General features: G+C 41.7%; 2 protein-coding genes across 3 annotated transcripts in view; one reads left to right on the top strand and one right to left on the bottom strand.

The window, feature by feature from the left end:
* The first annotated feature begins 504 nt into the window (after positions 1–504).
* On the top strand, positions 505–5,818 carry STARD5 (StAR related lipid transfer domain containing 5). 2 transcript variants are annotated; one of them, XM_042804364.1, is made up of 6 exons: positions 505–779; positions 893–942; positions 1,079–1,211; positions 2,580–2,697; positions 3,678–3,771; positions 3,999–4,329. In XM_042804364.1, the coding sequence occupies exons 1-6, from the start codon at positions 690–692 to the stop codon at positions 4,084–4,086; spliced, it is 573 nt and encodes a 190-aa protein (XP_042660298.1). In that variant the 5' UTR covers positions 505–689; the 3' UTR covers positions 4,087–4,329. The 2 variants fall into 2 exon arrangements, with proteins under 2 accessions (XP_042660298.1, XP_042660297.1); XM_042804363.1 differs by lacking the exon at positions 3,999–4,329 and adding an exon at positions 4,336–5,818 and having other exon boundaries at positions 510–779.
* A 2,463-nt stretch (positions 5,819–8,281) lies between these two features.
* The window catches only part of IL16 (interleukin 16), a 36,399-nt gene continuing 31,954 nt past the window's right edge, over positions 8,282–12,726 (bottom strand). Inside the window, exons 18-21 of the mRNA XM_032983041.2 lie at positions 11,009–11,110; positions 10,033–10,285; positions 8,994–9,119; positions 8,282–8,739 (exon numbers count right to left, since the gene is read on the bottom strand). Coding sequence (XP_032838932.2) covers positions 8,546–8,739; positions 8,994–9,119; positions 10,033–10,285; positions 11,009–11,110 — 675 coding nt within the window. The 3' untranslated portion in view covers positions 8,282–8,545. The remainder of the gene's footprint in view (positions 8,740–8,993; positions 9,120–10,032; positions 10,286–11,008; positions 11,111–12,726) is intronic.

The following is a 12,726-nucleotide window of genomic DNA, read 5'->3' as shown; positions in this document are numbered from 1 at the left end:
TTGACATGCTTAGCTTGAATATGGTGTAGCTCCAACAAATCTGCAATAGGTTAAATGGTGAGTTTCTTTAGAGCCGTCTGCACAGTCAACAGTTATTTGATTGCAGCAAGGCATGCCAGCCTTCTAGATGAAATCCTGGATCTTCTATTAATTTTCTGGTGAGGCTCCTCAGCCTAGGCTGATAAGCTTCACTGTGGAAAACTTTCTGTCCATGGCCTTTAAAAAAACCCTTGTTTCATTACTCCTAATTTAATTCTATCCCGTTCTTCACACACCGCAATTTTACACCTTCTCTTTAGATACTGAGGATTGCCTTTTTTTTTTTTTTTCTCTTTTTTTTTTTCTCCCCACACCATTTGGGTTACAGCGGGATAAAAAAGCCACTGCCCTTCAGCCAGGGCGCGGCCGGCTCCCGCCGAGCCGAGGCCGGGCGCCCCCCGCCCCGCAGCCCCAGGCCTCGCAGCGGGGACGGCGGCCCCGCCTTTAGGTGGGAGAACGGCGCAGGCTCCGCCTCGGCTCCCCGCCGTTGCCGAAGGCCGCAGCCGCTCCGAGGAACGTTTCTCAGAGCTGGGCGGTGCCCGGCCCCTCAGGTGAGGGGGCGGTGCCGCCATCGGCCCACGGGGAGCGGGGCGGCGCGGCGCGGCGGCCTCATAGGCGGCGGCCGAGCGGCGGCTCCGCCCTGCCCGGCCATGGACTACGCGGGGCTGGCTGAGGCGGCGGCCGAGAAGATGGGGCTCTACCGGCGGGACCCCGGCGGCTGGCGGGGCTGCCGGCGCACGGTGAGCCGGGAGGGGACGGGACGGGGGCGGCCGAGGAGGGGCGGGGCGTTGGGGAGCTGGCCCGGCCCGGCCCGGCCCGGCTCGGCGGCTGAAAGCGTCCCCCCTCCCCGCAGAGCGAGGTTTCGGTTTCCTGGAGACCCTCCGCGGAATTTGCTGGCAACGTGTGAGTACGGCCGGCGCCCCGCGTTCGTTTCTCGAGACGCTGGGGTGCGGGATGGCCCCCCGCGGTGCAGCCGCGGAGTGTCTGGGGCCGGGCCGAGCGGAGCAGCGGCGTTTGGTTTCGTTTCGTCCCGCCGCAGGTACAGGGGAGAGGGGATCCTGCCGGCCAGCCCCCGCCGTGTCTGGGAGTGCATAAAGCCGGTGGCCGGCGGGCCCAGGACCAAGTGGGACCAAAACGTGAAGGACTTCGAGGTCGTCGAAGCTGTCAGTGATGTAAGTCCCTTAAAAACGTTTCTGCTGTGATTAATGCAGCATTGTGTTCAGAAGCACGGCGCTCTGCACGGACCTTTCTGGTGCAGTGCCACATGAAACAGCCTCCGTTATGTGCAGGGAGGTAGAGAGGTCTCAAGAAGTTGTACAGCCTCTCAGTCCGGATCAGTCTGACGATACTGGGATTAGGAACCTGTTTTTTTGTTTTTTTGTTTTTTTTCCCACCCCATAGATTGCATGTATTCTCTTAACAACATCTTATCTTTCCAAAAGAATCTATTAATACAATCTTGACTAAATACTGCATACTTAAAATATGTAAATGTATAGCATTAAAGATTCCTGCGCTATGTTGTTAACGCTGCAAATCAAGCTAAGCATGATTATTTTTGAGGGGAGAGGAGGTTTAGAGAATACGTAGCTAAGCAGTGAAGCGTTCATGTCATCAGCTGTTAATTCAGGCCCCGTCTCTCACCGCGGCAGCACGCGACGCTCTGCGCTGCGCGTGTCACTCTCGGCCTTTAGCTGGCTGGCTGACCTCGGCACCTAGTGCTTGGCCTCCAAGTCCCTATCATTAAAATAGAGATGCTGCACTTCGAGCATTAAAGATGAAAAGGGCTATGTATGAGCAGTAGTTTCTGCTGCTGTAGTTACACAGTCTAATTTCCTTTTTTTTTTGATTGTTTTTAAGTGTGTCAGAACCTTAAAAGGGCATTGGATTTAGATCCTCAAATCTGAAGTGGATGTAGGTGCTTGGAGGCAGCCATGGTGCAAACACAACCAGTCCCAGGAGCATTCGTGGAAGTCCTGGGAAGATTATTTTTCTTGGGGAAACCTTATAGGCATTTAGTATTAATTATAAACTTCAACTTCAGGAACGCTTCAACCTGCCACTTGAAATTAAAAAACTTTGAGGCCTGCCAGCACTTACTGCTGTGCTAGAAACCTCTGTTTTGGGGAGCCTGTCACACCCAGAAGGGGATAGTGGTGTTAAGGTTTCTGCAGTGTAGCAAAACTGGTTATCCCGTGTGATATGATACAAAGATGTTAGCTTCCTGAAAAGGAGAAGCTTTTTAACTGTCCTATGAGCATGGATATCCCAGATTCACTTTTCAGCATCCCTTGTGGTATCTCTCCTTAAACAACCTGGAAGCAATGCATTATCACTCTGCTTCTCTCCAGTAAACTGTCCATCAACACATTGTAGTGCCTTTTGACTGTGCTGATTAGCATTTTGTTCAACAAGGGGTGTAGTAGAACTCCTTGATACAGTTTAGAAAGGCTAACTGAAAGAGCACCAGAAAGTACGGGGGTTTTTCTGGTGTACTTTTGAAAGCATCAACTGACATAACTCTGTTTTGTGATTTCCAGACTGTCTCTGTATGCAGAACCACAACCCCTTCAGCTTTCATGAGGATTATTTCACCAAGAGAATTTGTGGATGTGGTACTAATGAAGCAATATGAAGATGGGACAATGCTATCTGCTGGTAAGATGCTTCTGTTCTCAACATGCTTGTGTTATGTTAGGAGATAACTAGCAGCTACCAGAAATAAATATAAAATAAAAAACAATTAACATGCTGTTTGGTAGTTGTTGATCTGATCTTGATCAGAAGATAAAATGTTAATGGTTTCTCTAACGTTGTTCTCAGAGTATATAAGTCATTTTAACATTCAGATAATGATATTATTGTTGGCCTGTGGTTTCTTCCCTTGCTATGCTTTTGAGATTGAATAAGTATTTAATTTGCTATTAAGCTACAGAGTTTTTGCTATTGCTTTTTTAAGAATTCACATAAATCTCTAAAAGGAGTCCCATTTAGGCTAAATCCATTTTATGCCCTGCCTTTAGATTTTGGTGAAGCCATTGAATAAATGTATCACTCCTGTATGTGGAAATAATTGTTCTTATGAAACCAAATAGTGCTGATTTTTAAGGGGCTACCACTGGGTGGAAGGATGTTTCTTTATATTTTTACTTTCATCCTGTTGTTTAACTCTTAGAAGTCAGTGTTTTTATTGCCCCACTGTTCAGTTGTCCCGTTTTCCCATCCTGGTCAGGAATGCCTTGCCAGGAACTTACATACTTGCTGGAGTGCAGCTTCTCAGCAGTCAAATGGCGTATACTGCTGTGGCATGCATTTGTGGGAAGTCAAGAAAAGCAGTGTCCTCACACAACCTGGATTCCGTGAAACTCCTTCAAATTGTCTTACTTAAAGTAACAATTGCTTCTAAATCTAATAGCTCTTTGATTTCCCCCATTTCATGGCCAGAGTGGTTCCTTTTAATGGTCTTTTCTGACCATTTGTGTGGCATGGCCCCACACTGAAAAGGTTATACTGCTGTTGTTCTTAAATATATTCTCATATATAGTGAGCTTGCTTCCCAGCTGGTGCTTTGAGTACCAAGGACTCTTTCTGATCTTCTGTGAAAATTACACTTTTATTGAATGTTTTTTTTCTTACAGCCACCCATGTGGAACACCCACAGTGTCCTCCTCAACCAAATTTCGTGAGAGGTTTTAATTATCCCTGTGGCTGTTTCTGTATACCTCTTGCAGGGTAAGAAATGATCTATTTGAACACTATGTATTCTAAAGCCCTTCTTATCCATTGTGTGATGTGTTTATGTGTACATGGCCAGATGTGACCTCTAGCCTCTTGTCGATGGCATGTTTTTCTCTTCCTTTGACTGATCATCATTATGACTGAATGCCCTTTTTGTTCTCGTTTTGGTGCAATGAATTAGCCTCTCTTCATTTCCTAGAGGAAAGTCTTTAATGTTACAGGAACCATCATCATGGTAGGATTCCTGCTGACCTCTTAAGCAGAGATTCAGCAGAACATGCAAGTATGGTCTTAATTTTTGGTAAATGACTATCCGGTTGTTTATTACATTGCCATAATTCATAATCAGAATCATGTACCTAATTAGGGCCTAGTTTAACTGTAATTTGCCCTGTGGGGATAGCCACATTGAAATTTGGAACGAATGTCTGCTTTTTTGTTTAAAAAAAAAATGGTATTTAGAAGTATCTATCATCAAGAAATACATACAAGAGTCATTGTAAAGTTCTTAATGCTTTTAAACCCCTGGCTATAAAATCACTTGCGTTGTCTTTGCAGGGAGCCAGACAGGACCCAACTCCTCACTTTCTTTCAGACTGATCTTGGTGGCTATCTTCCCCAGACGGTGGTGGATTCCTTCTTTCCAGCTAGCATAGCTGGATTTTACAGTAACCTGACCAAAGCAGTTAAGGCACTAAAAGCCTGACAAGACCGATTGCTGACATCACCAGCTGAGAGTAGGAAAACCTGGCAGCTTGAGGGTAGAAATAGGAAGTTGGCCTACCAGCAAAGATACTTAGGAGCTGTGAAAGGGGAACAATGAATTGAGTAAAGTAAATTTTTAAAACAGCATTTTCTACCCATCTCTACGCAAAGCAATGCATTCTTCTCTAATACAGTATCCTTCTTTTTCATAATTATAAAAACCAGAGGCTGGAAGAATCTTGGAGGCAGCACTGGTGGCTGCCTGTGGAGAGAAGATGCACATACTGGATCTGCTCTTGGCCACACTTTGTCAGTGTCTGTGAGGAGGAGCATTGCTAAAATCCACTTAGCACTACAGTGTTAGCCCAGTTCAGGTCAGCCCTGTTTTGTCTCTGAAGCTCCCTGTAAACTCCTGCGGAACGATGTTCCCTCCCCAAAAGAAGAGATGGCTCTTCTGCTGCCAGCACTCGTACAGCTGCTGAGGTGCGTCAGTGGGTCCAAGCCAGCAAATGGTAAAAGCCAGAACAAATTGGATTGTGTGGAAGATCCTACTTGTTTGTTCCACCAGACTTCAGTAGTAGTGGTAAATATGCCTTAAGTGCTTTTTTCTAAATCAAAGCCTAGCAGTGCAAATCAATCCCTAGATCTCTAGGTTGGCAAATAGGAACTCCTTCTTTCTCCCCTCTGTACCAAAACCAGCAATTTCCGTGATGTCATGAAACAAACTGCACTGACATAGTGGCAATAAATAAAGAGGATTAAGCACTTACTTGCCATTTTTTAAACTGCACTTTCAATGACCATTTTTAACTTCACTTGAACGTTTTTTGAGCTCTTGTGGTGAGAGTTTTTAACGGGTAAATAATCTTTTCTGTAGCTTTGTCTTGACTGGACAGGCCATAAGGACATGGCTTTTTTTCTAAGACTGGTTTCCTTCACAGCACTGTCTTGTGAAATCAGCCTCTGATCTTTTGTGCAGTGATGTGTCTAGCTTTAGAAAATATTTATGGTGCTGGTTACTGCAGGAATGTCAGACATCACTGTGGATTACATATACTTACAAAAGGAAAGCTCATTGCTGAATTAGGAATTTAAATGCAGATTGTGATTTTAATGTTGTAACTCAATTATTTAACAAGGTTAATATGCTCTGCTTCTGTCCCTGTATTTGTTTTATATTTAGTATAGGGCATGGACTTGCACACAAAGTTTCCCACTGTAAATCTCACCCTACAGAGTTGACTTTTTTCAAGATGACAATTTTTAATCTAGTCTCCTTTGTGTACAAAGATGTAAAAGCTTGTATGAGTGTGATGAAATAAATATTTTTCTTCTACATCTTGATATTTTTCCTGGATCATCCTTTAAAATGTTTCTTCATGTACCTGCTTTGCCATCAAGGAAGCATAAGAGCCACTTAGACCTCCAGCATCTCTGAATTCAGGGCAACAAGAGAGGGAAGAGCCTTCACTCCCATTTACACTCCCCGCTAACTGAGGATATAGGTGTTTTGGTGAGAACACTCACCTTCTCAGCTGCTTTGCCCTTTGTTGGTCCTTATTTCCAGTTCCTGCTTTCTGTACTTAGTAACAAATGCACTGAGGAGAGATTTGGACCCTGATATTACAGAAGGTCACACATATTTATCTAAATGTACTGAAGTTGTTAGTCATGCAGTGCAGTATCTCAGCAAGTCTTTGCAGTATTATGATTAATTTAATTAGCAAAAATTTCAGGGAGCAGAACTCAGGTCACCACTCATTATTACTGCAAGTAGACCTTCTGCAAACAATAGGGCTTTTTATAAGCTATTATATCTTTAATACTTTTTTTATTGCTCTGAGCGATAAAAGTGGTAGGTGAGGCTCTTCCTTGGAATAATCTAAGGATTTGTTTTCTGAGTGCTTAACACCTTCTATACAGAAGGAATTAAGAGCCCTTAATGTTCAGCCTTCTGCCCTGCCAAATTGGAGATGGAAATGTCGTGTCAAAGATCATCTTATAAGGTCTTGGAGAACTCCCTAGTGAGACACGTTGCCTGTCACACAGCATGGTTTGACTTCTTTTGATCTTGGCAGATGCCAGGAAATGTGGAGGCATGCAATAACTGAAAACCTTTGAAGTGAAGTGAGAAGAGCACTTCTGGTAAAAAGCAAGATCAAACCTGTCTTGGTGGTTCTATGTCATTAAATTGATGAAATTAAATAGCTGTTTCAGGTGAGGACACCTTCAGTAGATGACATTGAAGTAATTAAGTCATTCTGTGCCATGGCTGTAGCTAGTCCAGTGTCTGTTGCTAAAGACCAAAATGTGTGATCTGTCTTTTACAGGAAATAGCTTTAACAGTGCTAAAAAGCTCAGTCCTGCTTTTCTGTACAGAAATTAATGTTTTTCCTATATTGGTGGTATGGGCAAATAGTTGAAAAATCTTAGGATCTTTTATATGCACCAGGCCTTTACTTAGACTTTGTTAAGCCTAAGCCAATAATGCAAATTAAGTTAAATACAGGAAATTTTACCAAAAAAAAAAAAAAATGCAGATTTTCATGTAGATACCAGTTAAAAAAATGTATGAAAAGATTCCCTCTCACATTTTTCTATTTTAATTGCTACCCAATTCGTAGAAAATTTGTTTTGAGGATTGGTTGGTTGGTTGGTTTTTGGATAATACAACTCAATTGGGAAGGGGTTTGGAAAGGTGGGGGCAGATGGCTTGTCAAGAATCTTCTTTCAAGGATTAACCTAGAGTTGACTTTTGAGGAAGGGCCGAAGAAAATTATGTGCCTGATTCAATTAATACCTTTTGCTGTCTCTCCTACATCCCTTTCTCTTAATTGCTGTTTCTGTGACATTATGCTAAATGCATGGAAAATAGCTTGTGAACTCCTGAGGTCTATGGCTTGGTGAAATCAAGTAACCTACAAAGGGTGCAGCAAGTTCCCAACTATGGGAAGGTGAGCAACCAAGGACAATAACCTGTACAGCCACCTGGCTATCAACTGGCAAGTCAGTACTTCCATCCTGACATTGCATCTCTCCCTTTAGTGAAGTAGGACAGAGAAGACCAAATGGGTGCACCAGACCATCTTGCCATCGATACACATGCTGCTGCTGGTAGAATTCCATACCGTGCTTAGCACTGCCAAAATGCTGACAGCAGCGTTTGAAGCATAGATTTGTCTCCAAGTTATTTAGTGTTTCCAGGATAAACATTTGGTTTCGGAACTTCTAATTCCCGAATACACCCACTGATACTTGTGAAAACAACAGAAGGACGTTTCAAAAAATATGTGTGGTTAGAAGGTAAGACTTGGTTCTAAGTGGCTTTGTTACTTTCCTGCTGTAGTCCTCTGAGACCTGGCCAGAGGAAGGTTAAGAATCTGCTGCTCTGTTACCCTCAGCTTCCTGCCTCGCCCATGCAGTACTGTGAGACATTCCTTTTCCCCCCACCCTGTGTTTGCCTGCTGGAGTTGAGATGGCTCTGTCAACTGCTAGTAGAAAGTTACCTTGACAGGTTTTGGCTGTCCTGGAGGTTCTGTGGTTTGAATAGAAAAGCTGGAGTTTTCCAGAACACATTGTCATTTCGACACACAAAATTGCACCCCCCTTCCTCTGCCCTTTACATATTCTCTAAGGCTTTACACATTCTCTAAGGTGGTGTTTAGCTGTAGGCTTGTAGACACATTTCTTCCTCCTGAGAAGGTAAGGCAGTGAGCAAGACTTGTAAAGTAAAACTGAAAACTTAGCACAGAATGTGCTTCTGATATTTGCGAAGTTAATGGCTTAAAATAGGTAAGTATTATAGCTGTTACATACTTTATTACAACCAGTATATTATTAATAAAGTCATTGTTTTATAATTCTACACTTTTAACATTGGTTTCTGACTGTTGAAATAATAATCATGCACATTTTGTGCACATCTTATTTTATCCCAGCTTGCTGGCAGTAAGATCATGTGTACTTCTCATATGCACTGAGTATCTTTCTGTGCTAGCCAAATAGCTGCAAGTAATAAAATCCTTTTTTGTTTGTAATATTGGCAGTAGTCTAATTCCTCCTCTTACAAAGTTTCAGATGACTTGATGGTAACAGAGTTCAGATTCTTCCTCTTGATGATAGCTGTGATGGGCCCATCAGGTAATGCCTTGATTATATTCCATGCTTCAAAACGAGTGAGTCCGTGCATGGCAGTCATGTGCACTTGTAGTAGTTCATCACCAGGCTGAACAAGGCTTCTTTGTTCTAATGCAGTCCCTGGAGAAAGGAAATTAATTTCCTTTAATTCTTTGCGAGGAGGAGGCTTTACGTATCTTTCACTTATTAAGGATCACCAGCATGTTTGGTATAAACCACCTGGTCTCATCAGGCAACAAGTTACTGGCACTGCACAAGATAATGCTGCATTTACAAAAAAAATACCATTTTCATGGGTATAAATCAGACAGTTATGACCTGCACAAGTTTGCATCAGCTAAGAATCTGCCCTGTATGTATTTAAGTGTGTTTACCTTTAAATATCCTGTTGATAATGATGGGTTTATCTCCATGAATAGAGCCCTTCCCTCCTTCCAGACTGAATCCTAAACCAGCAGGTGTTTTTTCTAGAGTTACAGTGCAGATTGTACCTTCATTTGCTGGAAACAAATGGAAAATTAGTAGATGGGCACCATGTAGTCTGAAAAGCTAAAACATCTGTTACAAAAAACGAACTTCTGCCTTGTTTGCAAAGGCACCATAAACTGCCAAATGAAAGATAAAACTATAATTTTTAATTCCTCTTTCTGTCATTGTAAGGCCCTCTGGGAAGCTGGGGAGAGAAAATTGTGTTTGAGTTAATGGCAGAATGGAAATATAAAGATGAAAGCTGGTAACATTTACTAGAATTAGGAAAATCTGTTTGATGAACAAAATTTAAGGTAAACATATTTGACTTGATGTTAGTTATAAAATTGTTATCAAACACAAAGCTGCTAATGTTCATTCATGGTATGCAAATAAAACTACAGATCTCCAGATCATGTTTTAGAAAAAAAAGAAAAAAAACACACCAAAAATATCTTAAGAATATCTTAAGGTTCTGCAAAAATCTGACCTTGCTGTGTTTCAGATGTAGGCACTTGCTATATCAAACAATAGCACATTGTTTGTTCAAACTGAAATTCTCTTTCACAGAGAAGAAGTCTTATAAACTAGAAACTAATATTATTAGAATATAGAATCACTGTTCACTGAGTTGTCATTATAACTTCAACTAGATGTGTTACTACAATGATAATCTTTGTGTGTCTACAGAAATCCATACGGAGTATCACATTTGTTTTGTTTCTGAGGGTTCCTTTATTTTAGAAATCCATTAGTTCCTTCCCTTTCCAAGCAAGTTATTCCAAATATCTGTTTCAGGAATATTTTATTAACCATGCAGTCTTAATCATGGTTCTCAGATTTACACAGCCAATGCTGAGCTGCTTTATTAACACACAGATTTCTAGTGACGAGTAAACACTTAGCACGTGGGGGCTGCAAGGTAATGCCACTGAACTTACTCACCAGACTCTTGTGAAGAATCACTTGCTACTGAAGACGTACTAGAGTTGATTGAAACATCAAGATTTTTTTCTCCATCTTTAGCTTTTCTAGTGACAACAACAGCTTGTCTGGGTTGTCGAGCCTGTCGCATGATTGCTGAGGCATCGTTGTGAGTCGCACCTTTAAGAGACTTTCCATTAATGGATAGTACTTCATCTCCTTTCTGAATAGTTCCTTCCTGAGATGCTAGTCCATTGGGAAACACTTTGTGAACCTATTGAAGAGTCCAGTCACCACACACACACACAAGGAAAGAGGAAAAAAAAAACAACAAAGCACTAAATCACTCAGTTAATACTTTTCACCATGTGCATTTTCCGTTCTTTGCCAGGAACAAATTGCTTCTAGCACGTTTCAGAACTGAGGGCTGAATACATTCGTACAGATACATTCTCTTGTGTGTAGCCCTCCTCGAGCAACTAGGCAATCTGTTCAGCCCTGGTACCAGATGGCCAAAGCCTTGCTGCCCATGGTACGCACCTTGCCTATGCTGCTTCCTGACCCCCTTGCTGCTCTGCTACTGCGATGAAGGCAGCGTGAAGCTAGTCACTAGCTTCCAGCCCCCTTACATGTCTACATGCTCACGTCATTCCTCCTGACCACCCTTCCTGGTCTTCTAAAAGTATGTGAATAAGGTGTTGGTTACATCCTCCTGAGGACTGTGTGTTGTTCTGCCTTGGCTTTCAGAGCTGTTGGGAAGCGTGGTGCCCAAGCAAGCGGGACACCACTGCCAATCACCTGGAGAGGGCAGCTCTGTGCAGAGGGATCCTGTTTTCATCCATCAAGACCATGATTCTTCTGACTCAAGCAGTACAGCTGCCTACTTTGATTATGCCAAAAACCAACCTCTATAGTAGAAAACCAGGATTTTAAAAAAACTATATTTTTAGATAAGGTACTTGTTTTTGGAGTATTTTTAAAGAAAGATGCTACTTACTGTTATCACTTTGTTTTCTAGATCAATGCCCCCTGCCAGGCTGAATCCAAGCCCAGTATCTTCTTCTTTATGCAAAATTGTAACATGAATATCATCAAATTCCTAGGTAGAGAAAGAAATAAAGTCAATAACTTCCCAATAGATCCATCAAGACGGTTGGAAAATCAGCATGTTTTCTTTTTTTCCATTGTGCATTTTATAATGAGTCTTAGTGGCATAAGAATAACATTGAGACATATTTAGTATTTGGTTTTGATCAAATTTACCTATCAGTTATCTAATTTATAAAAATGCTATTCTGTGTCTAAAATTGCTCTGGTTTGGTAAACAGGTTATCAGTTGGATCCGCACCATAAATTGAATTATATTAAACAGTATAGATATCATGTACTGTAAAAACAGAAAATACTGCTGAATCTTGTTGGAGGACCCTTTCATTGAAAAAGTGGTTAAAGACTTGGCATACAACTCACATGATACAAGTGTCACAGCTTAAAAATTGCTTCTTATTTTATTTTTTAACAGTGTTCTACTAACAGGTAGAGTAAGCTGTCTCTGACTGTGTTATCCCAAGGATGAGTTTGTATAGGGCAACAACTCTTGTTTAATTTAGTTTCCTAAGGAAACATGGCTTTCTTGACCACAATTTCACAGTCATGTTCAGTATGTGAGCAATTGTAGTTATATCTTTTGATATTGTATCTTGTTTCCTTCCACAATTGAATCCACTGGCCATTTGCAGCCAGGCAGAGGTTACATGCTGCTTGGAGATTGTCCTGAAAATTCCATGGAAACAGACAACTTGATATGAGAGACACTAAGGGCCCATCGAGGGCAACATTGCAACATAGCTTTTACTGCTAATCAGACCAAAAATATCAGCGTGAGTTGTTGAGAAGAAACACAAATTTATACAAAACTTGGCTTTCATAAATTCTGCTTGTCAAACTGCTTTTTTGACTGCAACATACTAGCAAAGTTTGATGTAGTCAGTAAGAATTTGTCTCTGACATGAGATGTCTACCCAGTATTCTGATAGGCAGACATGAATCCACTACCCATGCTCCATGCAGTACAGACACAAACCAGGACTAACATGGGAGAGACGTGCCACTTCAGTTAGCTGATTCAAAAACTGTATTAGCTTGGGCTCCTTGATGTGTTAATGCAGTTATGCTGCTTTTGCACAGCTTGGAGTGTCTTAACACAGCAAGCAAGTTGTTGCCAGCAGAAGCTGTGCTCTTTTCAGTGATAGAGCTCTGGATGTTATCTGCTTTTTCTTTGAGTGTGAGCAGTCTTCAAAAGTCTTTACAGTTCTGGAATGCACATGTTTAACCTTTATTTTGACTTTCTCTGATCTTTATCACCGTTCTAGGTAAAACCAGTAAGACTAACAGTTGCTCAGTATCCCAAAAATGAGGCATCGAGTGTCTCAAACTGGCAACCCAAATAAAAAGAAAGGCCTCCAAAATATCAGTGCCTGCTTCTGCATACACTGACCTTATCTGCTGAATAACTGTTATCCCATTAGTTAAATGTGTGTTATTCTTGCTTAGTTATCTTTGAAGACTTCTTCAAGATTTTTGATCAAAATTGCTAAACATTACTACTGGTACATATTGAGATGAGTGTTTTATTTGTTCCAATATTAAGTTGCAAAGATTAACCAGGCACATTCACTCCACAGCTTTCTGAGAGTCATGTGCAAAAAGAAAATG

Source organism: Tyto alba, unplaced genomic scaffold, assembly GCF_018691265.1.
Source record: "Tyto alba isolate M040663 unplaced genomic scaffold, T.alba_DEE_v4.0 Super-Scaffold_41, whole genome shotgun sequence".
Lineage (NCBI taxonomy): Eukaryota > Metazoa > Chordata > Aves > Strigiformes > Tytonidae > Tyto > Tyto alba.
Note: the sequence above shows the minus strand (reverse complement) of the source record. Positions and strands in the feature narration are given on the sequence as shown.